We start from the raw sequence: 26760 nt of genomic DNA, 5'->3' as shown, positions 1-26760 counted from the left end.
TATATACAGCTGTAACTGCAAAAAAAATTTAAAAGAAACTGTGTATCCTGGCAAAACTTAAAGTAAGTCGTTCTCATCTTCTTTGTTCATGGAAAAACATAACCCAAATATCTTCATGATCTGTATCCTTTTAGAGATTATATTTTAATGGAAAATAAGTAATACTTCACATCTTTTTCAGTGAATGCTAGGTGTGCTCTAATGTGAATTATAATAGATATAAAACAGGATCATATTTTATTCCTTATGACTGTTTTAGTCAATTGAGGGAGGTCAGTTTTTAGAAGAAACTGGTGAGATATTCAGGTATTTATTTGGTTTCACCTCTTTGAGTAAAAGGAATCTAGAGTCCTGCTTCCCTGAACAGAACAGGGCTCAGACACCGTGAGGCATCTTTGCTCACAGGTCCACACATTTCAGCTGGCACGGTACCTGAAAGCTCCCTCTCTCAAGAGTTGTGCTGCAGTATTTCCTCTGGTTACGCTGAGATTCCTTCTTCCCCCTTGCCTCTGCACTTCTCAGTATTTGCTACTTTCCTTTTGCACAGAGGTTTACCATGTGATTATTGTACCCGTTGCATTTGCCATCAGTTTCAATAGAAACCACTCAAACCACACAGTTCAGTTTCCACTCAACAACTCCTTCGGGGCCCTTATTTTAGGTTTCCTTAATTTCATGCTTCTGAATCCTAAAAAGGCTTCATCATTTCTGTGCATACACAACTACACAGGAAGATTTGGTAGTCAGAAGCCAAAGTCATCAGCCAAGACCCTATAACACTAGGTGCTATACAAACAGTAAAAAGATTCTTTCTAATACTAAAAAGCACATAAAAAACCTACACAAAGAATGCAGTGAATAATGTAGTAATGCTAACAGAACATTACAGGCTTCTGAAAAGACTTTACAAATGAAGTGTTTTTATTCTAAGTTAGGTCAAAAGGAGATGTCAAGGGAAGACAAATCAAATCAAACAGGCTATGAAGAGAGGCTATGAAGAACTTCTTACCTTTAAGCAAGAACTGGCCACTGAACAAGCTCAGGCTGCCTGAAGAAGCTGTATCAGTCACTAGGTCATTTGCTAGCACTCGGCCATACAAGCATCCTCTGCAGTAACCACAGAAGATAAAAACTGAAGATTACATCTGATCTGCCAAGGGACAACATGATAAAATAGGTACATAAACTTACTGTACTTGTAAGGTTTATATTAGTACTTAATAATAAAAAAAAAAGCACACTGCCCTGGAGCAGTTCCCCTGGTATTAAACCCAGGCTCATGCCAATATTCCTGTATCTAAATGCAACAATACACAACACCTGAGCTCAGGTGAATTTATTTTTACCATGCTGACCAACACTTCCTTCTTGAGTTTTTAATAGCTACACTACCAATGTATTCTTTCATACAATATATTACACTATTTAATTCATTACCTGTATTCCATCTTTAATATTTTCAGCTCTTAAAAACTTGGCTCTTTGAAGTATTCTGTTTTTCTGGAGCTGATTCCTCAAAACCCTTTTGTTCCCAGCTTACACCTGGGGGCCATGAACCAAACAAAGAGCAAAATGGGGGTCCAATAGCTTCAAAGGGATTTGTCTCCTCCCCCTCGTATAATACAAACTTTTTTTGGATTTACTGCCCTTCGCAGGAATCACCATCTGAAGAGTTCAAACAGGCTCAGTCAGTATTTGTCCTATCCAATTATTACTATTAAAAATATAAAATATTTCTAACTTTATGGATGTAATAAACAAATGCATCATGTTAGTATTTTAAAGGGCATCCAGATTAAATACTTGTCTTTCCTGCCTACGCCATTTGCTTTCATAAGATTTTTGAGGTGAGCAGCCAGCCTGGGAAGGCTGTCATATATTATGAGCTCAGGGACAGGGTCTTCAGGCAGAATTGCTGCGTGGGTAGCTACCCTCCCTGGTAAAACAATTTCCTTACTAGTTACACTCCTGCTGACCAACATTCATTCCTCTTTGGGGCTATACAGCTGGGACACCGAGATTAAACATAAATCTCTTCCTAGCAACTTAGACTTTTCCAAGTATCTGAGGAACACAGCCTTGGAAGCCTTTTAAATGTCACAAATATTTTGGAAAAGCCTAATTCGCTCCAGATCGGCTCACACAGAATCAGACGACGTTTACCAAGTACAGACCGAACACCCAAACAGTGCCAGGTACGAGAGGGGAGAAGCGGGCAGAGGCTGCCAGGAGCCACCGGCGCGGGCGCCGCTCCCGAGGCAGCGCGCGCCCCCCCAGAGCGCGGCCTCGATGCGGCGGGGGGGCGGGGAAGGGGGTGCCGCTGCGCCACATCACACCCGACTCGCCCTTCAGCCGCGTGGCCTGCCTGCGCCGGGCCTCCGACGAGCTTGGTGCCGGACGAAGCTGCTCGGCTCCTGCCCCTGGCCCGCTAAACCCGCCGAATGCGCCCGCGCGCCGCAGGCGGGAAAGGGGCCACACTAGCCGTTAACGTCTCGCTTCCCCGGCCTCGGCCCCGTGGCCCCGGGGGGAGGGGCGGGCTCGCGCACGTGGCTAGGAGCGAGCCGCCTGATTGGCCGGCGGCCTCGCGGGGGCTCGAAGCGCGGCCGTTAGGAGCGTGTTGGTGGTGGTTTGGTTGTGGGGTTGGCGTTCCTCGGGATGTTTCGGTTGCTGTCTAAGGCACTCTCCTACTTCTGGAGGCGTGCGGGTGGCGAGGAAGGCCCAGATGGGAGGTGGGCGATCTCAGGTAGAAGTTTCCGGCCCTGTTGTGGGTCTGTGGTGCTGGGAGTGGGACCTGGTTGCAGCTTCAAGCTGGTGGAGTGTGGCTCTGGTGCTGAGGGTATTGGTGATCTGGCTTTGTGGGGCTTGGTCTAGGCCTACCCTTGCTTAAGGAAGGAGTAGGCGAACAGGAAAAGAAGACTGCTTTTTGACCTCAAAGCATGTGATACTGTTCCTAAAAGAAGTTTTTCATTTATCTTCTGAGTAGTTCTGATTGCTGTTACTGGTTAGTATGGTGTAAAAGGAATGTTGTGATAGTGGGTGACAGAGCTGGGTCACTTATCCTGTCTTCACAAATAAGTCTCTTTTGCTTCATTTCTATTGCACTGTAAAATGGTATAACTCTGATGTTTTGAGGCTTCAAAGTGTTGCTCATTTAAGGTACTTTCAAAAGTTATTCATGAGCTTTCTTTTAAAAAAGCAGCTCTACAATTAGATATGTGTATGAGAAAACAATAGGCATTGGTTTTTGTTCTTTTCCTAGGTCAGATTCTAAAAAAACTGTTTTAAAATACTTTCCTCTTGCTCAGGTCACTTAGGCTGTTCTGGACATGAGTTCTGCTTATTGCATAATTGTGAGCAAGTTTCCATGTACAGTTCACTTTATCACAGGACTTGTGATCAACTTGTTGGCAATTTTCAAGTACCAAGTTTTGTTAACTAGAATTCTTTGAATATTGTTACACAAGCTCCCACAGGAATGTGTGTTTCTTAACCCCTGCCTTTATGAATTAGTTGCATCAAAATATGGAGGGTTGTGGCTTTTACAAGGCTGGAGGCTCACAATGTTTCTTACAGTGCTATTAGGGGTTTTTTTTGAAAAATACTGTCTTTTAGCTTTAAAAAAAATTATGGTTTTCAGTGTTAGGATTTTTTTCATGTATAATGGCAATATGTTTAGGTTGTAGGATAATACTGGCTCTTTTTTGGATTGGACTAGGAGAAATGGGGAGTGTAGGGAGGTTTAAGTAATTTGGAGGAGCTTTCCAGACAACCTAAACAAACACTAGGTTTCTTTGGTCAGCTGCAAGACAAACCCTAACTAGGATAAATGAAAAGATATCTTACAAATAGTGCATTATTCAAAGTAGGAGCAACTACTTAGGAGTACTAAAAGCAAGAGAGACAACTTGTATTAATAGCCTTGACTTTGAGTATAGTTAGTTTATACTTACAATGGAAGTTATTAACATACTTCAGTCCAACTTTAAGCCTGAAATAGTGGTACAGTGCTGCTGAGTATAGTTAGTTTATACTTACAATGGAAGTTATTAACATACTTCAGTCCAACTTTAAGCCTGAAATAGTAGTACAGTGCTGCTGAGTGAAAGTTATGTGATACATAAGTAGATAGTATTTTTAATCTGTAAGACTTGAAACTAGTGGATCTGTAAAGGAACAGCACCACTTCTCAGTTCTGATGCATATTAACTATGGTATCACATAAACTACTTTTAAGAGTTCTGTTTGTGTAGCATCAGTGCTTGTTTACTTCTCCCACTTTCTGCAATATAGAAGCCTTAAATGTATTGCAAAAAATGCTGAGAATTGTTTATTTTGCTGTGGAAATTATTGAAAATAGTTGGCCCTTAGCTTTGGGGGGAAGTTGTTTAGCTTGCAGGTGTTTTAATCTTAAATTTTTAAAGGTATGTTTTCATGTAGCTTAAAAAGAACATTGTAAAAACAAAATTGTTTGGATTTAACCGGCCTTTTTCATTAGTTGAAACCATAACAACTTATAAGAGACTTAAATGTGAAACTGATTAGTTGTGATTTGTTGGGGTTTTTTTTCAAGTTTGACAAGTGAATGACTTCTGTCAAAGTGATAGCACTTAAATAGCATTCCTTTTTATGTAGTTCTGTGAATAAGCAATCTGTCTTTATGCTAACACTTTTTCTCTGGATTCAGGTGATAAAGAATTAAAAACTGTACAAGGAGTAGTGACAAGATTTTGCCATGATTATGGGATGATAGATGACTTGATAATCTTCACAAATGATGCTGTTGTGAACAGTGTGCTGTTGACTGTTGGACAGAAAGTTATTGCCACTGTTGAAGAGGACAAAATATCAAGTGGCTTGAAGGCCATTAGGGTAAGAGATGAAGACAAGTGATAGTCTCACTTTCTCTGTGAAGTAATTCTTTCAGACTTTATTCTGGAGGTTACTATAGTTTTACACTTCTGAATGGTACAAAAATAGGAGAAATCGCCAGCCCTTCACCTAATAGGGGTGAGGTGGTTTTCCTGTGTGTGTTTTTTGGGGTGGCTTTTTTTAGATGTTTCCTTTACAGTGTTATCCGCTTTAATACTTATTCTCTGAATTTGAGTCTAGATGTGGTGAATATGAAACTATTGTTTGTGATAACTGCATCAGAATTTGTTTAATCATACCTAGTTCAAATCTATGTATACTATTCTTTTTTTAAATTCATAGTTTTATAAAGCTACTTTGTGAATGAATAGGAAAACAAGAACAGTGGCTGCAGAAAAGCAAGCTTATGGAAATGAATAAGAAGACAAATTTCAGAACCCTTTGTGCGACATTCTTTAGTTGCCTTTTTTTTTCTGCCCTAGAAAACAGACTTGTTTAAAAGATGTATAGATTTCAGTGCTGGTTTTACTCAACACTTCTGTAAACCTACTTCAAGCTTGATTATCTGTTGCTTCAACTTCGGGCTGCTGTAATTTTCTTAAATCATATAGCCTGAACTCTCAGGTACCTGTGATAGCTTCTCTTACTCAGTCTAGCTCTCATACTCAAACTGCCCTTCTTAGTTTGGATATTACATAAACATGACTCTGGGGTTTCAAATGCTGACATTAGCACAGAAGGAGCTGATAACTGCTGGGTAGTACCAGACCCTCCTTCTTGGCTTCTGTCTACTGGGCTTAGCTGCATTATGCTTTGAGTACAGCACTGGACTAGCGTACTTAGCAATAAACTCTCCCTGGAAAAAAAAAGCTTGAGCCAAAGTAAGTAGATGTAGCTGGACTCAAACTGCCTGTTCAGAGCCAATCTCAGTATAGCTCTGCAGTTTGTAAGTTCATTTTAACTTTCTAGTAAGTATTTTATAATTAAGGATCTTTCCAACTCATGTTGTTTGTAAAGGATATAATCAAACAGAATGGCTTCAGGCTTAAAATTTCAAATAATGATTAGGCAAAGTATTCTAATGTTTCTAGTAATCTTGCTAATAAAGTTCTAATACACTGCTACAGTATGAGTAAGTTACCAGATTGAAGAGTTCATCATTAATATTTCTTTTACTACATTCTACTGGTAAATGATCCCATATAAATTGGGGAAAGAAAATCAAAATCCCGTACTGATTAGTATATAGTGTTTCTAATTCTTCATGCCTCACTTTCATGTCCAGTCCTGGTTTTGGTATGTCAGAGACATTTTAGTCAGTTGTCAGCAGCGTCCAGGCATAATCAACTGTTTTATGGAAGTGAGTTTGTACTATCTTGACACGCGTTGCAGTTTTGTTGATATCGAGCAGAGTATATTAGTAGGGTGAATTATAGTTCATTACTCCAGTGATACAAGCTATTTCAGATTGTACAATTTTCAAAATTAGTCTGTTGACCAATCCTGATGCTGTTCATTTTAATGGTAAGTAGGGATATATCTTTAAAAATGCTCTTCCACCTATCACCATGGGACTACTTTTCACTTATACTTATGTCCTGTTGGGCTTGGCTCTTATCTTTTCTTGATAAACTTGAGCAGATGAAGCTAGATTGGATTTCTGTGTGCACACTTCTTGAAAAGAATTTGGAGGCTTGTAAGTAAGGCCTGGAATATCAGGGGAGGTGTTGACATGTCCGAGGTTGTACAGTGCATCTTCTCTTTCTCCTCCTACCCTATCCCCCATCAAACTTTGAGGACTTGATTCAGCTATTTTTCCCAGGTATCTGGAAGTCAAGCTAAAACAGTAAACTACTGAATGAGCACTTGGAAATCCAGGGGATTGTATGTATGTGAAGAGGCCTCTGCAATGCATCTGTGATGTGCAGGGCATGTAACTGCTTTTGTGTCATTGCTGCATGAAACATCTAGTTAAAATTGAGAAGATGATGGATACTGTGGAAGGCGTGCTGTACATGTACATACAGCTCACATACACATATATGACTATGTGACAATAATGAAAATGGTAACATCGGCTGTTGCTGATGCTTGGTTTTTGAAGAGCTGCAGTATTAACCAGCAGATTCTCTGTAAGCAATGACCAAATACCACTGTAGACTGCCTTGTGAGTGACAACACAAATAGTTTAGTGCAATGCATTCTAGCCACTGTAAGTCTTCCCTTCATGCTGCTACAACGAGGCTTTAGTATGACTGCATTATCATGTGCATGAAAAAGAAATGAAGGAGTTTACTCTCTGTAAAAGTTTCCTCCTATGAATTGCATGTTATCACAGAGTAGTTGGGGATGGAAGGGGCCTCTGGAGATCATCCAGTTCAACCCCTGACTCAGGCAGGGACAGCTTTAGCAGATTGCCCAGGACCATGTGCAGTCGGGTTTTGAATATCTCCAAGGATGGAGACTCCACAAACACTCTGGGCTACCTGTTCCAGTGTTCAGCCACCCTCACAGTAAAGAATTGTTTTCCTGTGTTTAAGTGGGACTTGCTGTGTTTTAGTTTGTGCTCATTGCCTGTTGTCCTGTCACTGGGCACCACTGAGAAGAATCTGGCCCTGTCCCCTTGACACCCTTCCATCAGATACTTAACACTGACCTTCTCTGACCTGACTTCTGGCCTTCTCTTCTCCAGACTAAACAGTTCCAGCTCTCTTGGCTTCTGCTAATATAAGAGATGCTCCAGTTCCTTAATCATCTTTGTGGCCCTTCACTAGACTCGCTCCAGTAAATCAATGCATCCTGTATTGGGGAGCCAGAACAGGACACAGCACTCCAGAAGTGGCCTCACCAGTGCTGAGGAGAGGGGAAGGATCACCTCCCTCAACCTGCTGGCAATGCTCTTCCTAATGCACCCCAGGATATTGTTGGCCGCCTTTGCCACAAGGGTTCCTGTGTTCAACTTATTGTCCACCAGGACTCCCAGGTCCTTCTCTGCAAAGCTGTTCTCCAGCTGGTTGGGCCCCACCCTGTACTGATGCATGGGGTTGTTCCTCCCCAGGTGCAGGACCTTGCACTTCCCTTTGTTGAACTTCATGAGGCTCCTCTCTGCCCATTCCTCAAGCCTGTTGAGGTCCCTCTGAATAGCAGCACAACCAGCTCATGTATTAGTCGCTTCTCCCAGTTCTGCAGTGTCTGCAAACTTGCTGAGGGTGCATTTGATCCCCTTATTCAGGTCATAAATGAAGATATTGAACAGTATTGGACTGAGTGTCAATCCCTGAGGCACACCACTAATGGCTGGCCTCTAGCTGGACTTCATGCTGCTGATCTCAACCCCCTGAGCTTGGCAGTTCAGCCAGTCTTCAGTCTACCTCACTGAGCACTTATCTAGTCCATATTTCATCAGCTTGTCTGTGAGGATGTTATGGGAGACAGTGTCAAAAGCCTTACTGAAGTCAGTGTAAACAACATCCACTGCTCTCCCCTCATCCACCATGCCAGTCTCCTCATCATAGGAGGCTATCAGGTTGGCTAAGCATGATTTCCCCTTTGTAAATCCATGTTGACTACTCATGATCACTTGCTTGTTCTTTATGTGTCTGGAAATAGTATCCAGTATTAGTTGCTCCATCACCTTCCCAGGGATCGAGGTGACGCTGTCTGGCCTGTAGTTTCCCAAATTCTTCTTCTTGCACTTCTTGAAGGTAGGAGTGACATTTATTCTCTTCCAGTCTTCAGGAAGACCATGATCACCATGACCTTTCAAAGATAATCGAAAGTGACCTTGCAATGACATTGGCCACCTCCCTCAGCACTCGCAGATGCATCCCACCATGGCCCATGAACTTGTGTATGTCCAGTTTAAGTGTTTCTTACCCTTGGAGGAGGAGGATCAGGTTAAGTCTTCATTGCTCCAGACTTCCCCTTTGTTCTCAATGGCTTGGGATTCCTGACGGTGTGCTCTTCCCCCCCCCCCCCCGATGTGCTCTCTTCCCCTCAACCTGACCTCCCTGTAAACAGCATGTATGTAGGGGGCTAGTTGAGCATGCGCCAACTAAGGCCCGTCTAGTATGCAAATATGACTATGAGTCAGTCATCTCCCCCCCCTCCATAAATAGGGGGCAGCCCAGAGCCCGTTGAGCTCTCCTGCACGGCAGTGGGCTGCACTGCAGAACACCCTCTTGAGCAGGAATGCCTCTCAAGGTTACTCCTTGAGGCTGAGAGAGATTCCTTATCCATGACAGATCCTCAGTAAGTGATTAATAGCATGTTGAACTTTTGCGAACTTCGCAAAACTTTGCAGTTATATCTCTGACTAATTGCACACATAATTCCTTAGACATAAACCATTGACCAAGTCTGAGACTAGGACTGGATCCAGCCGCACCTAGGCTCCTCTCCAAATGAGTTTAGAAAGCAAGGGGGTCCAGTCTGAACCTCATGACTCAATGGGAGGATCTCTGTTGCACACGCATCTGACCCTGTCCTTCATGCAGTAAATAACTGAGTGAACCTTGCCAATCGAACCTCGTTAAATCTTTCTTATTTACAATTGAACTTTGTTAAGTCACTGTCTTACTGCAATAAACGTAGTGCTGCTTCCCTCTTACGAGGGAAGTGCATCACTCCTTTCACGACAGATGGTCAGTCTTGCCACTGAAGATCGTGGTGAGGAAGGCTTTCAGTACCTCTGCCTTTTCTATGTCCTATGTCACAAGGTCTTCTGCCCCATTTAGCAGCAGGCCTGCATTTTCCCTATCCTTCCTTTTGCTGCTGCTGTACTTGTAGAAGCCTTTCTTGTTGCCCTTCTCACTGCTAGTCAGTTTCAACTCTGGGTGGCTTTAGCTCTCCTAACCCCATCCGTGCATGCTCAGTGTTTCTATATTCCTCCTGGATCACCTGTCCATGCTTCCACCTCTTGTATACTGCAACCAGGTCTTGAAAACCTCCAAGACAATGACAAACCTTCTAAGAATGGAAGGAGACTGCACAACCTCTCTGGGCAGCTTCTTCCAATGCTTGACTTTCTTCATGATGAAGAAATTTCTCCTTATATCCAGTCTGAAAGCTCTTGTTTCAATTTATGTCTGTTATCTCTTGTCCTCCTGCCATGCCCCACTCTCTGAAGAGCCTGGCTCTGTGTTCTCAGTGGCCTCCCTTTGGTCCTCCTGAAATCACTTCTTCTCCAGGCTGAACAAGCCCAGCTCCCTCAGCTTTCTTCACAGGGCAAGTGTTCTGGCCTGGCTGTTGCAGAGGCCCTCTGCTGAACTTGCTCTAGTTGACTGATGTTTTTCTTGGGTCAGAGGATGACAAACCTGGTCACAGTATTCTCTATGTGATCAAGCAAGTGCTTAGTAAAGGGGCATAATCACTTCCTTCAATCTACTGGCTTTTTTATGTTCCAGTGTATTTTGTAAGCTTTCTGAAATTAACTGATTTAGACTAATAATTCATAGTACATCTACTGTCATGGTTGCATCTCACTTGTGTAACAGTCACTGTAATGGGCTGTGCTGGAGTATGATCATCACTCCAGCCATTACCTCTACAATGGGCATATATCAGCTGTGGCAGTACATATGCAAGGTGGCTATCCAAGGACAGCTTTCCCTGCATAAACACTATGTAAAGCTTTAGACAATACTTGTATGTAGAATCCATTGACAGTTCCTTTGCCGAGCAAGTCTTCATTGTAAGAGAAGCCAGCTCATAGGCTAATTTAGGCAGTTCAGAGAGCTTCTCTCACTGTTATTCTGTAATGCCTTAGCCTCTAGAACAGGATCCATATGTTCAAGATAGAGCAGCTAATGTTCAAACTATCTCTTCTTGCTTTGTAATGTACTTGTGTTCTTAGTGAAAGCTGTGCTTCCAAGAAGTGCAACGCACAAGGGCAGTCACATCATATGAACAGTGTAAAACTCATTTTCGTATTTATCAAAAGTGCAAGTATGGAAGGACTGTTTTTCATCTGCATGCAGATATTGATCTGTAAAAGAGGACACTATATAGATTATTTTGCTAGTGTTTTACTTTTTTTACACTGTGCATTAAGAAGAGAAAATACTTTTTGTTCCAAGGTTCTAATCTTGAAGTAGAGGTGGAAACACTGCAGTTAACGATATTTTTTTTTTCTTCCTTCCAGTTAGGTTTTTTGGTTGCTCTTACCTGCATTATTCTGATTTCCCACTCAGTTTCTTTATTCTGATTGTGAATTTGTAAACATTTGGTTTTCTGAATATAAGGGTATGTGGAATGTGAGAGCATCTAATTGATTAAGGTTATCTGATCAAAGATCTCTTCAATACAAGAAGGATAATAAGTAAAGGGGGAAGCCAAAAACAAAACACACAGACTCAGACCTGAAAGACAAGGGATAACTCAGACAATGACAAAAACCAAAAGTCTCCAGTCACTAATTGATGTGACATTAAGGAACTGCTGACAGGGCCAACCTGGACTTTGTAAAGAAGGAAGAAACGAGATGAAAACAAGAATCTGGAGTCAGTGATTCTTGCTTGACAGTATCAAAGGTTTCTAGCCAGTGTCAATGGGAGTTGTTACTGGTTTCAGTAACCATTGCCAAAAGCAAGGAAGCTTTGAAGGACAAAAGTGATTGATTTGTAGAGCAGGAACTCCTGATCCCATGTTGGTGATGGCCCTTTGAAAGCAGGGAAGAGAAGTCACAACTCTAGGAATTCTTACTGTGTTTATGGAGTAATTAAGAGATGCTATATCCTTGCCCCAGCACAGCTGGGAAAAATGGGTTTGATTACATTAATGGTTTCTTCTGGCTTGTGTTCTGCATAGGGCTGCTTAAGCAAGTAAACTTACTTCTGAGGTGGTGATCTGGAGAGCCCATAAGAAGCAGCTCTCTTGTAGTATCTTAGTAGTATCTTGAACATGTACATTGTTTTCTGCAGTAGTGATACAGTAGTGGAACTAGAGCAAAATCAAATTGTTGTGTTTTGGGGGAGAAGTTCCTCTTGTCAGTGTTAAGATAAATCTTAGGATAGACCTAGGGCAAGAGGGAGCATAAGAAAGACTTGACAAATCAACGTATAATTCTAGTAGTTGCCAGTGCTGAAGCATTTAGCATACTTCTTAAAACAGGTTACTTACTGTTTACTACCTGCGTCTTTGTTTACAAAATGAAGAGCTAAAGTGGGTGTAGAATTGTCTAATAAGGGGCTTGGCTTTCAGAAGCAGTTGAAATTCTGGTATTTGTAATAGTAATATGTTTAACTTCGTGCTTTATAGAATAAACATATACAGTAACAGCTGTTTGAATGTTGGAGGTTTTTTGGGTTTCTTTTTGTTGTTTTTTTGTATTAATAGGTAGAAGCAGTCCAGAACACATGGGAAGACTCCAGTCCCACTTATGATGCTTCTGAAATGAATACAAAACTACTAATTGGTAATATTACCTTTCTCTCAAAGGATGGTGGCTGTATTAATCAGAAAACGTTTTTTGCAATGGAAGAAGTTTGTGAAGGTATGTAGAGGTTTTCTTGTTTGTGTGCCAAGGGTATGTGGAATGTGAGAGCATCTGATTGATTAAGGTTTAGAGAGAGAGAGAGAAAGAGAGAGAGAGAGAGAAAATCTTGTGATAAATGTGTAGTCCGCATCCCCAAAAAGTTCTAATAGAGTGTACAAGTGAAGCAAATGTAAGGATTTGGGTGAAGAAAGTTACCTATTCATTCTCACTCAGCATAATTTACATATGGTCCTGCTATAAGCAATTATATTTTCCACTGGCATCTCTTATGTACTTTGGCATAACCTACTGAGGATAAGAAGAATAGAAAAGAGAAGTTTAAGCTCTCAGTGAATCTGAATAATGCATTGTTCTGGCTGGTCACTTTTTAACTTAAACTAGTTCCATATGGCAGTAATGTGAATGCCTTCAGTAGCAATTAAACTTGAAAAATGTTCTGTTTTATATAGGTTTCAAACCTTATAAAGGTGACTGGGTGCAAGCTAAATATTTTATTAACCCAACAACGTGGAGCAGTGAAGCAGTTGCTGTAAAACCTTTGAGATACAAGCGAGTGGACAAGGTAGATGTTTGTGTGTTTGTTTTGGCAAGAAGAGTTTTGTGTGATGTGCAGGTTTTTTTGGGGTGTTCTTAAGTTGCTGATATTGGTAGATCTTTTATAACAGGCCTTTAATTAAAAGATAAAATATACTGACTCATTTATTTATAGGATTACTTCTAAAATAACATAGCCATTTGAAAAAGCATGCATGTTTTGTTTAGTGCAGGATGAATAACTGACACTTACTGGTCATCAATTGTTAATTTGGATGCTTACTGTGTTTTTGGCTATGGATTTTCAATTTTTTTTTTAATATTGACTATTAGTGCTTAAAGACTGTGGAATGTTATGTTTTATTTATCCAATTATTTTGTCTTAAAAAGGTAACTGTCTGTTTTTCTTATTCTGCTGAAAATATTTGTTCCCTCTATGTGTACGTATATTGTTTTTATGACTTACTGTGTTTGACAGTTTTATATATTGGATAATATCTGCTTGTCAAGCATATAAAAAATTTTTTCTTCCTACTGTGATTGCTAAAATTGAAATGTAAATTAGATAAGTTTCAAGACAGGTATCACAATGAAGTCAAATATATGTATTGTAGCATATGCTTAAGTGGAACCTAATGCTTATCTGAAATTCTGGTGTGTGGGGGTTTTTTTTGTTTTTTGTTTTTTTTTGTTTAATCTAAAGACAAACACAATGATTACAGATTAGAGCTGTATATTTATCTCCCTTGAATAACTGAAATTTAGATTAGAAATTAGAAATTTAGTTCTGTTAATGCATAATAGTAGAATGACTACTGCAGAAAACAACGTAGTGCTAGTATGCCTGTTAGCTTAAGTAATGATATCAAGAAAGACCGAATAACAAACTCTTACAGGTTCGTATTTCCAGCATCTGTGGAAGAAGTGGTACAATAGATGAGAGTATATTTTTCACTTTGGATTCAGTGAGACTTCCTGATGGCTATTCACCTTGTGTACAAGATCTAGTGAATGTGATTGTGGTGGAAAGTAATCAGTCATGTTATATTTGGAGAGCTCTCTGTTTGGCTCCAGTCGACCAGAATGGGTAACATTCATTCTCTTGTTCTCTTTCTGCTTACTAACAACTAGAGATGAGTTGTAATTATACAGATAAATTTTGTAGTGCATATTAAACAAGTAATACTGTGGTCTACTACTCTCCACTATTTGGCTAGAAGGTATGACATATCATTGGGAAGATCGCAGAGCGATATGTTTGACCCCTGCTTTTTTCCCATTCCTTTGAGGAGGTGGGAACATCCATACTCCTTAGAAAAGCAAGACCAGTGTCAGCGGAGCTCAGTGATACAGCTAGGCAAGGAAGGAATTTTGCAGTTTCATTAGAAAAATGCCAAGACCATGATCCTTTGTTGTGCTTCCTCTAATCTGTGTTATTCTACTAGTGAGAACTTCACTGCTTGAGAACTGAATGAAACTGTTGCAGTGAAACTGCTATGAAATGGATGTTTCCTTTAATCTATTTTGCTTAAGTATAGTTCTTCAGGAGGAAACACACTGAGTAATTCTTCAGAGCTGTCCTAAACAGAACAGTTTAATGATCTTAAATAATAGAGATTTGCTAGGTTTGCAAATATCATCAAATTGAGAGATTCTGCAAGCGCTTTGGATGGCTAATTTGATCTGAGGAGGATCAAGGCAGACTGCAGAAGAGGTTGGAAAAAATAAGTATTATTCAGTATGGGGAAGAAGCAGAACATTTGCTCAGGCAGAAATAATCAACTGCACAAATGTAGAATGGAAAACAACTGCTTGGTAGCAGTTTTGAAGGAAAGATCTGGAGTTTGTGACTCGTGAGTTCAAGTGTCTGTCCTTTGTGAAAAACACCACCCAAATGTGTATATATAGGGTTATTATTTGTAAAATCTGTCTTTCTCAGTGCTGATAAGGCTTTGGCAGGATTACTGAGTCTGATACTGGAGACCCGCCCCCACCCCCCTCAAAAAAAGTGTGGACCAATGGGAGAGGCTAAAGGAGAGCAGGACATTCATTCACATATCTAGAAACCATAGTCTTTGGGGGAACTTGCCTTGTTCCATCTTTAGGAAAGATGGCTAAAGGCAATACATGGATCTTCGAAGGAGCTAAGAAGAATGGAATGAGCTCTTTGTTTTCACTGAAGATAATGTAGCATATAATAGGCTTCATGTAAGTGTGCATGTTTAATGTCTAACCTGATTCTTTCTCATAGGAAGGAGAAATACTGAAAGTTTCTGTTGTGTTGGAATTGAAAGGGAGCTATGGAATTACCTCTGAAGGTTAGAAACTGGTCAGACAAATCTTGTCAGGAGTCATTTTGGTATAGCTGCCTATCCCTTTCTCTGCCTCCTGCCAAGTCAGAAATCAAATGGCCTCTCAGGACTCTAAAAGACGTCTTGAGTCCAACACTTGAGCAGTGTGTTGTTACACATAGTGATTCACTAATGAAGGTCACTTGCAGTGGCAGAATTTTATTGTAGCTTCAGGTGTTTTTTTTCCTTTACACAACTGTGCAATTTGTTCACCAGTTTTTCCAGTTGGACCTATTTTTAATCACTGATGGACTAGCCACAGAAAATTATTACTAAAGCCAAATTATAAAAGTAGACCTTATGCTTGTTTTCTCAAATTTAGCATATTTCCTAGCATATCAAAAACTGTGGCAGGGTGAACTGCAGGGGGAGACATCTAGTGGGCTTTCAGAGTAAACTCTGACATAGTAAATAACAGCAGCAGTAATTTTCTACTTTATTGCCTTAGATAACCAAGGAGTACTTAGGGTATGTAAATATTGGAGAGATCTTTAAAATACTTTGAAGTGTTTTAGTGCCATTCTATTATCTAACTGAATAGCTTATTAATTGTAGGATAAAAACATCACTTTTAAAACAGTGTTCTTTAGGTAGCTGAGACTGAGAGGTTAGCTACAGTCACTGCCTCAAAGAAGAGTGTGTGACTTCAGTTTGGTAGGCTCTTTTTGTCAGTAGTATGTGCAGTAGTGTTTAAGGATGCTTCTTGTTTTTCACCTTTTTTCAATTATTGTTCCTCGGTTTCCTGTTTCAGATTGTAGCCATAGGCAGAAGACATGATAAGCAGGTGCTTTGGGTACCTGCTTAAACATCACAGAAAAAGGAAATTAACCAGCATTCTCCAGTCTAGTCATCTTATCTCCTAAGCTCCAGTACTAAGCAGGACTCTTGCTAAGGACCTAGCTCTTTGTTGTTGTGTTTTGGTTCAGCTCTGAGAGAGATCCACAGGATTTACTAGCTTCATTTGCCATTTGGCTCAGCTCTTCGACAAAGACCAGCTAGCTTCTGAATCATTTTAATCTTGTAGTCAAAGTTTTGGCCCTGGTTTATTGAGTTGCTGTGGAAACGCTTGTTTTTAAATTGCTGCTTAAACTAGTAAAGGTAACTTGATGGTTTTGGAAGTATAAGTAGCTGAGTGTACCCTCTCACCTGCTTCCTCTTAAATACTGGGACAATATTTTAGTCTAGTAATTCCTAAACTTGTGGTGAATTGAAGATATTTCCTGAGTCTATTTGTGTTTCAAAATCACTGTATATAATTCTGTCTTCTTACAGACTGTCTCACTCTAATGGAGTGAATCTGGACGAGCCTTATGAAAACTTAATGAGAGACAAAGGAGGGTTGGAGGTATCAAGAATGACTAATTTTGGAACCCTGAAGCAGGGAGAATCTAAAAGCATGACCATTTGGATAGAGTAAGCCCTTTCAGTTGTTCCAAGCTTTCTTCCTTTCCACCATGCCATAGTCTGTACAACTGTCTCTCATACAGAAGCCTCCCATAGTTGGTCCTTGTGGTTTATAGCCTTCAAGTAACCCTCAAATATAATGGAATTAAAGAGGATTTTATATCGGGCTTAATGACATTATTGAGCAGACATCTTGCAGATAGTGCTTTGAGGTTCTCCCAATTCAATCCTAATAAAAATCCTTTCTGGAATGAGGACTAAAGTAAATGCTTTTATTTGTGTAGGTATGTTTAAATTAAGCTACAGATGTGCTGTGTTACCCAAATCTTAGGACAAGGAGACTGCTGCGTACTTGCACATTAAAAGCAGACCATTTTTTGGTTGTTGTTGTTGTTTTCTCCCCCCTTAAACTTGGATGCTGGAGAATTATTTTGGTGTATCCTTGGGGGGGGGGGGGGTTGTGTTTTGGGGGGGATTTTTTTGTTCTTGTTTTGTTTTAATGGAATTTTTTTGTTTTCCACTTCTAGGCATAGAGGCTTAAATGAGGTCAGACCTGAATGGCCTCCATTTTGTTGCTATTTTTTTTCCTAAAGGTTAGCTGCCTATGATGAATTTTAAGTTACAATAGCTTCTTCTTTAATACACAGTATTTCTGTGTACTTATTGCTGATTCTTTTGCAGTATTTTATATGGTAGTTGATATGACCTGTAAGTATTAACATCTAGCAGAGGTTTTAGTTCTCATGAGTTAAAATTTGCCAAGCAATTTCTTTCTGAAGGAAATAGTCATTATGAAATAACCATGAACTGACCTACTACAGACTGTTGTATTTTACTTCAGGTAGAATTATGCTTCCCAAGAACATTAACTATGCATTTAATTATATAATTAACCACATAACTGCTTATAGGAATAAAGGGAGTGTACCACAGTCCTTAATCAGCTGCAGATTAGCTGGATGGGTAAAAGACAAGCAATTCCATTTTCAAATTCCTCAAAAATGCCAGAACAATTCAGCAGCATATCTGTCATCTCCTCCAATAAATCAAGAAAATGTCTCAAAAGCTACAATTAATTCATATAGTGACAGCAGAGGAACAACACATGAGTCATTGAATAATGCATCTATTACAAAGAATGAAGTCATTCCAGGTAGAGTGATGTTTTAACGTTTGAATTCTGAGTGTTTAACTCCTCAGAAGGCCCGTAGGGGTTTTTTTGAGGAGACTTGCCTATGCCAGCTATAGCAATTGTGATAATAGTACTATCATAATCTGTCTACTACAGAAGGAATTAATTCTCAGGATCCAAATTTTTCAAGGAAAAAAGAAAACTTTTCCTTGGTAGAAAATGAAAATCTACATAATGGAGTAAATGAGCAAAGAGAAGATGTGGAAGAACAATCGATAAATGAGGCTGGTATTACTGGAGAAATTGTCATACCACCGGGTGGAAAAACATTCATGGTGATGGTATGCACTGCCATGTAAGTATTTCTTTGTTCTGACTTACATAATCAAATCATAAAAACTGACTTAATACTTCCCTTATTTGTGGCGCAGTTCCTCTTTGGTGTAATATAAAGTAAACCAGTATATATTAGCAAATGATATAGAGATCTATACTAGAGCTTGAAAGTAGTTAGCATTTTCAACGCTTGATTCTGATTTTTGTCCCAAGAAAATGGTGGTAATAGTAAATGAAGAAATACTGTCGGAGTAGATAGCTCCGGTAGAAATGGAAATAAGATGAAGAAAATGGCTACAGGTGGTTATATTCTATCTGGAAAAGCAGTTGCTCCATGAGCACTATAGTTGGTGTAGATTTGCTGTGGATTTTTGTGTTGTCTAATGTTTCTTTCAGACTCCGTATCCTGAAATCATCTTCAAGTCCCTGTCCAAATTTCTTAACTTCTCTGTCCTGTGATATTGAATGCCAGTTAGCTATGCTGGGGAAAAAAGCTTCCTTCCATCAAAGTATTGTTCATAAGGGGAATAGCTTTCAAGTCTTAGAAAACCCTTGAAAAACAAAAGTACTTTGCTGGACAAAATACATCTTGAAATAGTTAAGAAATAAAAAGGCTTGGCATCAATTGTGTGAGCTCCTTCGGAATTCAAGAAGGAACCTCATGCTGGAAAGCTTACTTTCACATACTTTGGGGGGTACTTCGAGCTGTAGCTGTACAAACTCTGCATACCACATCCATTGATCCTCATGATCATCATTTAAAGGTTGGACAGGGAAAAGCAAAATCAAATTTTTTCCATTCATCAAAGCAACTTTCAGATTACTTCTGCTCCATTTTAAATGGTGACATAGAGGGTTGAAATTCATGTAGGAGGATTATCTAGCTCCAGTTTCAAAGGTAAACTGTAGGCAGGGCCTGCCTTTGCGGAGAAAGACATGCATATAATTTCGCTGTAGAACTGTAAATGTCACAAAATCTGAGAGACTTCTAATAATACAAAACCATCCACACAACTCCATAGAATGCAGCATGATGATTTAACAAGTATTTGCTGACTTCTGCACTTAGGAGACCATAGACCCTGAAAATCTAGACCAGTTGTAGACAGTTCAGTTTCTGTATTGAGCTAGTGTACTGTAGATAAAATCAGGCTAGCTTTAACCTGAGTAAGTCATGTTAGTTAGCATGGAAAGTGATACTCCTGCCAAAAAAGAGAAAATAAGCTGAAATCCTCTCAGGATATTGTTGTTCCAGCTACTTAGTGACAGCATTGGACTATGTTGTTAGTGTTAAGGAGAGAATTTGGCTCTAGGCTGTGCTGGGATGAATTCAGTAAGGGATTACAGAGCAGATGGTGTGTGCAAGGACCTTTGGTCTTAAGTTCCTTGGAACCCGATTTGAAGAAACTAATTACCTGTGATCTTTTCCATTTGTCACTCCCCAAACCTTGCTTGCACATACAAAGTATCATTCTTCAGAAGATAAAGGATCCTTTCTTCCTTCTTCACTAGATGTGTTTGCAGTTAGGTTGAGTTCTGAGTAGCCTTGAGCAAGGTGGAGGAAAGCTGCTGCTGCACGCAGTGAAGGAATATACTGTGGGTTCCTGTAATGGAACTGCTTGGCTAACCTTTTTCAGTTACAGTAAATACAAGATGTTTCTTGTGGGGAAAAAAATATTATTTTTGTACGTTGCATGTTGAGGAGGAAATATTGTTTGTTAATATCTAGGGTTTTTTGATGAAATTGGGATTTTGAGGTTTGTTTTCACTGTGTAAGATAACTGAAAGCCAGACTGCACTCAAGGTGGGGAGTGAATGTTGAGGAATTGCCCTAAATTATTAGTTCTCTTATGTTACTGAAAAGATAAACTACAATTTTGTTAAAATTACTTATAGCTGGGGGAAAGGAAGTGTGAATATCATGGTTTTAAGAACCTAACTTTTGCTTGCTTGAAGAAATCCCGGATATAATAAAGAACTCCTGTTGCTTGGTTTTTCTGATTTTGTTATTGGACGCTATATTGAAACCACTGTAACAAATGAAGAAGAATCACTAATAGCGCCTGTGGAACCATTTTCTCCAAGAAAGCCTAAAATTATTTCAGTGCCTCAGCAAAGGAAGACAACAGTTGTTGCAACTAAATACAGAAGGTACTGTGAATTAGAGAAAAAAATAACTTAGCAATGCTAAACACAATGGTAATGAATATCTCTGTTCTGTAATGCTGACAAAGGAAATGTAAAACTGGGAGTCTTTGTGCATTATATATGTACATTGTAAGCAAGATAATAACTGTGGACTTTACTGACAGAAAGCTTTTGGGTTTTTTTTTGTATACTTAAGAATATCTTTTTAGATCTGTTTGTATAGGAGCTCTTTAGACTGTATAATGTGGTGATAAACTTTTTAGAACTAGATTACTCTGCAACACTACAAGTAACAGTTGTTAGTGTCATTAAAAAAGATGGAAAATCTGAAATCATTTTCTGAGAGTAATTTCTTATGTAACTTCTCAAGCAACTTTACAACTGTATCTGATTCATTAGTTTGTGTGAACAGGAACATCTTTCTTCAGAAGAACTCTTCCTTTTGTGAGTAAACTTCCACAATACATATAGTATTTACTTAGTTATAAAATTATCCCTAAACGAGAAGAACATAAAAGCAGAGTACGTGATGTTTTAAAGTAATCTGTAACTGCAACACTTCATTCTCTTCCCAGTGTAGCAAGTTTCTAATTGTCACTTTGAAGCAATCACTGGGTTTGGCATGTTTTTTCATAGCATTGATGATAAGGCTTGCTAATTAGCTGTCCTTCACATACAATTTGAGAATACTAAATGATGTGGCATACTTCTTTTGTTTTAGAAATCGCAGAAGGCAGTTGCCAAGCTTTCTCCCATATTATACCATACCAGATGGATTAAGAAAATGTGTGGAGCAGAAATTAGACATACTGACTTTTCAGCCTCTCCTTGCAGAGGTACGCAAGTGTACATTTATATAAGAAAACATACTTTATGTAGGTTTTACGTTCATGCTGGCATTAATTTAGCAAAAATGTGTAGCTTTAAGTGTAGTGGAAGCTAAAGTAATAATATAACCAAGCAGATTAAGGTTTTAATCTGTATCCCTTAACCTAAGTGGGTTTTAATATGTCACAGAATCCAAGTTTATGTTGAATGCAAAAGGGTAAATGTGAAAAACCAAAAAGGAATTGGAAGTATACTGGAGAGGGATATTACAGCAAACTGAACAAAGATTCCTGCTCACTACCACTATTTAGGCATCATTAGAAAGTGTTTGTTATCATAGTAGTAGTCCAGCAACTCTGTTTCATAGGAAATAAAGCAGAATTTTTTAAGTTTTTTTTGTTTTTGTTTTTTTGAAGTAAAAGAGGATTCTTTTCTGGTTGCCCAAAAACAATTTATTTATTTTTTTAACCCTCAAGTGTAATTCACCACAGCTTGCTCAAGTTCTTCCTGCAAGTATAGCAATTTCAGAATATATAACAAGAGAACTGGAAGTCTAATAATAATATTAGTGATTCTTTCTCCAAAGCATTATGTTGTGATTTCTAGTAAGAAACATTGCAGCCACTTGCTTTTCTTATTTTTTTTCCAACTTTTTAAGGACTAAGGCTAAATAAAAGGTAAAGGCCAAATGCTATGTTGTCTTCTAAACATCTCGTCAAAAAAATAGAACTGAGGTGATTGCAGTGAGTTAGCAGGGCAGTGATTCTGGTTTTTTAAGACTTGTTTGAAATAATTTTATACTGACAGCCTATCAGTAATAGTGATATTTTTTACATGACACCTAAAGTCTCGTCTGATGCTGGTGAGGGTTCTGGTACAGAAAACAATGCTCATTCTACTTGTAGTTGGGCAAGAATATGTCTAATAGAAAACATTCTTTGCCAGTCACTGTTTAGATAGAGCTGTGTTTATGCTGTTGGAGAATGTCTTCAGCAAGATGCATTAAGCTCTGAGGGAGAAAGTTTAGATACTTTCAGATTTGTCATAAATTGTATAAGCATGAGGCAGACCAGAGACTGACATGACTTCGTCCCTTCACCCATGTCTCCCCAGTATACTTAGATTTTATGTATTCTACGATTGCTGAGCACAGAATTCAGTTTGCAGACTGACCCCTACATTTAAGTGTTGAAACTCCCATGGTAGTCACGGGAGACCTGGTTTACTCTTCAGCTAACTGTTAGCTATTATGTCTGACCTCCAAGGTCTATATTAATTCTGCACTGACTACAGTGGGAGTTTAAAAGTTCAGCTAGCATGCAGATACCTGTATTTTGGTACCTTAATTGGTAAGCTGGTTGCTGCACAGTCTGTCTAAAGAGCTGTTTTGTAGAACATTTAGAACAGTGGGGCCTGTATCTGAGTAGAAGCTACAGTTGTAGTGTATGCTGTTTTGTTTTTCAGCATCTTAATCTAGATAATTATAAAGCAAACTTTTCTACTCTCCTGTGGCTTGAAGAAATCCATGCAGAAATGGAGATAAAAGATTATAACATGAGTGGGATTACTTTGAAAAGGAATGGGAACTCTTTGGTGTTGGAAGTGCCAGGAGTGGAAGAAGGCAGACCTTCCTTGAGTATAGGTAGTAATTAATGTGAAATAAAGCCAAATAGCATGTTGTCAGTATCTTAAGTGCAGTATAAACTACAGTGCATTGTTGTTTGTTAAAATAGTCTTTCACACTTTTGAACACAAAATTAATCCAAGCTACCAGACATGTGAACTACGTTACTGGTGTCTCACTGTTTGTCTTGCAGTGGCTTGCTCTCTGAGGAAGCACTGCATGTGTCTGTTATTACGCTTGTTCTGATGTCTTCAGATTTTTCATGTACAAGAATTGATAGGGCTTTCCACAAAATTAAGCTGTGTAATGTAGTAATAACTAAAAGGCAAGAGGTGTTTCAAAACTAAAAGCAGGGAAAAGATTTGAAATTGAATTCAGAATCTCAAATATTATGATTTATAGGATATTGTTTTCGGTAAGTGTTCCAGATTTGATGGCATCAATACTAGATGCCTTTTAAAAAGTTATACACAATTCATATTCCAGTTCGGAACTAGGGCCTAAATGAAGTGCTGACATACTCATGAATAAGGCAACTTCACTGAAGTTAACGTTTGGCATCCTGCAAATTTCTAGTTTAACCATGCAAAAGAAGAAATTGTTAAGTGTTGCAGTGAGAATTTTACCATTTCTTGTAACCGTGTGTTGCTTTTTAACTTTGTTTATAATTAGGTGATAAGGTGATACTGAAAAGTCAGATCTACTCTGAGCATGTAATAGAGTATGTAGCCTATATTACTGAGGTAAGCAAGCTGTGTCTTCTGTTGAAAATACTGTGGTCAACAGGATTCTAAAGGGAAGCTGGCAATTCATGGAGGCCAGACTAGGGTTTTTAGGAGTTTGTTTTTGTTTGGTTTATGAAGTTAGATTTTTTTTTTTTAATCTACGTTCTAGTGGCTAGTAGGTTTCTACTTTTATTGTTTTATTATATCGTGAACTAGGGTTTGTTTTGGGGGCTTTTGGTGTTTTGTTTTTTGGGGGGTTGGGTTTTTTTTGTTTTTGGTTTGGGTGGGGTTTTTTGTTTTTTTTTTTTTTTGAAGACTTCATAGGCTTCCCTTTTCTCTGTAGATTATAACTTTTATCTGCTCTGAAAGCACTCCATAATAATCTAGAAATGTAATATGTTGACAGTTAGTAAATCTAGTTTCATGGGGTTTTTTTAAATGCTTTCAAAGATACTTCTATACATGTATAAACTACTAAATGCCTTCATCAGTAAACTGACTTTTTTTTTTAATCCTTGCAACAGATTCATAATGAAGATGTTACTCTTAAATTTCATCCGGACTTTGAACAGGTTTACAACTCAGAACCCATGGATGTGGAATTTGTTCACTCTAGGTATTTTTATAGGTTTCCAAAAAGCTGCATTTCATGATTTCTCCAGTAAGGTTACTTTTAAACTATGCATGACTATTCAGTGGTTTATTCTAATGGATATAGATATGGGAAGGACACAACTAGGTTTTTTGGTGCCAAGAAGAAAAAACATACCAATATGGCTGCAAGATTATGAAAAAAGTTGCTGATGTTAACCACCTATACTTTTTTTAATACCAGCAATATCGTATTTCATTTATGGAATGTTATCTGTATTTAATTGCTTAATCTTCTCTGTAAAATTAGCTTTGTATGAAACTTATTTGAAAGACTACCTAATTCTGGAGTACATGGTTCTCTAGCTCTCCACTGAGACAAAGAGGATAAATGCATCAGAATGTTATTCATAGCAAAGCTTTTGATTAATATTTTTGCAGCCTATTTCTCAATAAATACTTAAATACTCCTATATAAAATTCTTTTTTTATAAGCACTGGTGCATAGAAAATACTGGATGGCTTGTATGTGTATTCTGTTGTAGCTTTTGGAAATTTAAGCTTTTACTCTAATCCACAAATTACTATTCTAATAACAGGATTACCAGCAGGCGATGCCAGTTGGCAGTTGAGCAAGCTATGTATCTGGGTGAAAAAGGTATCCTTAAGTAGATTTAAACTGTCTAGAGGTGTTTGGTTGTGGGGAGTCTGTTGTTTTTCATTGCTTTCGCATCTGAGAAGTGATTCTTCTCAGATACTGAAGCATACTGAGAAGAATGCATTCTAGTCTGTTTTTAGAGGAATTTCCTAATATACATGTATATATAGATAAATAGATTTTAAAAGCAACTATTGGATGTAGAGTATGTGTTACTGGAATGATTTCATCTGTTTTCTATCACAAGGGAGAGGGCTTTACACTGTTTTTATGAGCAGTTTGAACCAATAAGAACTGTATAAATCATACTGTTGTAACAATATTATGTGAAATGCCAGTGTTTTCTGTTACCTCAAAATGTATTAGAATGCATTGATTCAATTATATGGATCATTCTGCTCAACTATAGTAAAGTCGCACAGATCTTTCTCACTAGTACGTTAGTTCTCATAAACCTATTTGGCAACTTGGAGCAAACCAATGTATCAGCAGCAGTATGATTAACAGAACATGAATAAAGTATTTATGTGGCTTTCAGACTTCTTTCTCTTTTTCCTCTAAATTTAAAGTGTTATTTCCAGAAAGGCTCCTTTTACAATCACCACAAGTGGAATATTCTATTGTTGATGATGGCCTTGAACAAGGTTCCAAGCAGGAAAGTAAGGTAAATGTTTCTTAAAGTACTTAGAGCATTCAGATTAGTAAGATACCTACTGTAAAGCTATTTTTAGAAAGGACTTGTGTAATAGGGCATCAAAGAGTCAAAGTTGTATTCTGCTTTCTGATGATGGAAGTATTTGTTTACTGCTAGGGGGAAAAGAGGGGAGCCTATGATAACTGATTATTATTAGGCTAACACTCCCATCTAAAATGGAAAATGCTTATAAAAATCTTAATGGATTAGAACTGGAATTTTCAGATTTGTTTTAAACTAGTTTTCATAGCTTTTTTTTAACAAATACATTAAATTTCATCACTATGGCAGGAAATATTTTTATGATAAAATGTAATCATCCTATTCCAAAGAGATTTATCCAGGCTTCTTAACTGCTAGTTAAACTGTAAAAAGGAATCTTAGAAATCTTCCTTAGAAGGGACTCCAGAAGGTGACCTAGTGCAACTTCTATTTGAAGCAGGACTGTCACCAACACTAGATCAGGTCAGCTGTGGGAGGGGGTGTTTGTGTAGGGTTTGGGGGAGTTGTTTGTTTGTTTTTATTTTTTGTCTGGCAAAGTCTTTGAAACCTCCAAAGATGGAGATTCCACAGTCCCTGGATAACCTGTTCCTTACTGTTGATTCCTCTCTTCCCCCACTCCCTCTTCAAATGCCCAGTCTGAATTTTCCAGATAAAACTTGTGGATGTTGCCCCTTATTATATCATATGCTACTATTAAGAAGAGTTTGGTTCTGTCATTTTTTTGTAACTTGGATTTAAGTTGCTGTAGGTTATTAGACTACCTTTTCAACTTCTCCTCGCCAAACTAAAAAAGCCAAGCTCTCCCAACCTGTCCAGTTCATACCAAGAACATGCTGTTGGCACATACACAATCCTAGTATCCAGAGTAGCCCCAGGCCCTGAAAAGGGCCTGGGGATTACTGTGTGGCCAGTGGATACCCAGACAATATTGATTCGTGCAATTATTCCATTTTACTTCTCCTTATTGAATTTCATGAGTTTTCTGTTGGCTCAATTGTCAAGTCTCTCCTGGTCTGTCTGGATTGTTGATAGACCATGTGGCATTTCAGCACAACTCCTGGTTTTGTGTTGTCTGCAAACTTGGTAAGGGTATGTGTCTTATCCCATTCATTGAGGGAAGATAGTACTGACCCCAAAAGCAAACCTGGGATCCTCAGTTTGTGACCAACTTCCAGTTGAGTATCTAACTACTTGGGTTCAGAAGTTCAGTCAATTTTCAACCCATTTAGTAGTCGGTCTGTTGGGCTAGTATGTCCTCAGCCCACAGATAAGAATGCTGTGGTAAGTACACCATGTCAAAAGCTTTCCCAAAGTCAGTGAAGTCAAGGAATACTACAACTACTGCTTTTTGTTTGACCACATGATCAG

General features: G+C 38.7%; 1 protein-coding gene across 1 annotated transcript in view; it reads left to right on the top strand.

Moving 5' to 3' along the window:
* Positions 1-2655: 2655 nt before the first annotated feature.
* The window catches only part of MOV10L1 (Mov10 like RISC complex RNA helicase 1), a 40202-nt gene continuing 16097 nt past the window's right edge, over positions 2656-26760 (top strand). Inside the window, exons 1-15 of the mRNA XM_026081496.1 lie at positions 2656-2743; positions 4685-4869; positions 12205-12361; positions 12814-12926; positions 13795-13985; positions 16522-16662; positions 17565-17806; positions 17942-18140; positions 20078-20272; positions 20991-21105; positions 22562-22739; positions 23394-23464; positions 23971-24062; positions 24637-24695; positions 25265-25359. Of these exons, the coding sequence (XP_025937281.1) occupies positions 2656-2743; positions 4685-4869; positions 12205-12361; positions 12814-12926; positions 13795-13985; positions 16522-16662; positions 17565-17806; positions 17942-18140; positions 20078-20272; positions 20991-21105; positions 22562-22739; positions 23394-23464; positions 23971-24062; positions 24637-24695; positions 25265-25359 (2121 nt within the window). The remainder of the gene's footprint in view (positions 2744-4684; positions 4870-12204; positions 12362-12813; positions 12927-13794; positions 13986-16521; positions 16663-17564; positions 17807-17941; positions 18141-20077; positions 20273-20990; positions 21106-22561; positions 22740-23393; positions 23465-23970; positions 24063-24636; positions 24696-25264; positions 25360-26760) is intronic.

This window comes from Apteryx rowi, unplaced genomic scaffold (assembly GCF_003343035.1).
Source record: "Apteryx rowi isolate R43461 unplaced genomic scaffold, aptRow1 scaffold_550, whole genome shotgun sequence".
Classification (NCBI taxonomy): Eukaryota; Metazoa; Chordata; class Aves; order Apterygiformes; family Apterygidae; genus Apteryx; species Apteryx rowi.
Note: the sequence above shows the minus strand (reverse complement) of the source record. Positions and strands in the feature narration are given on the sequence as shown.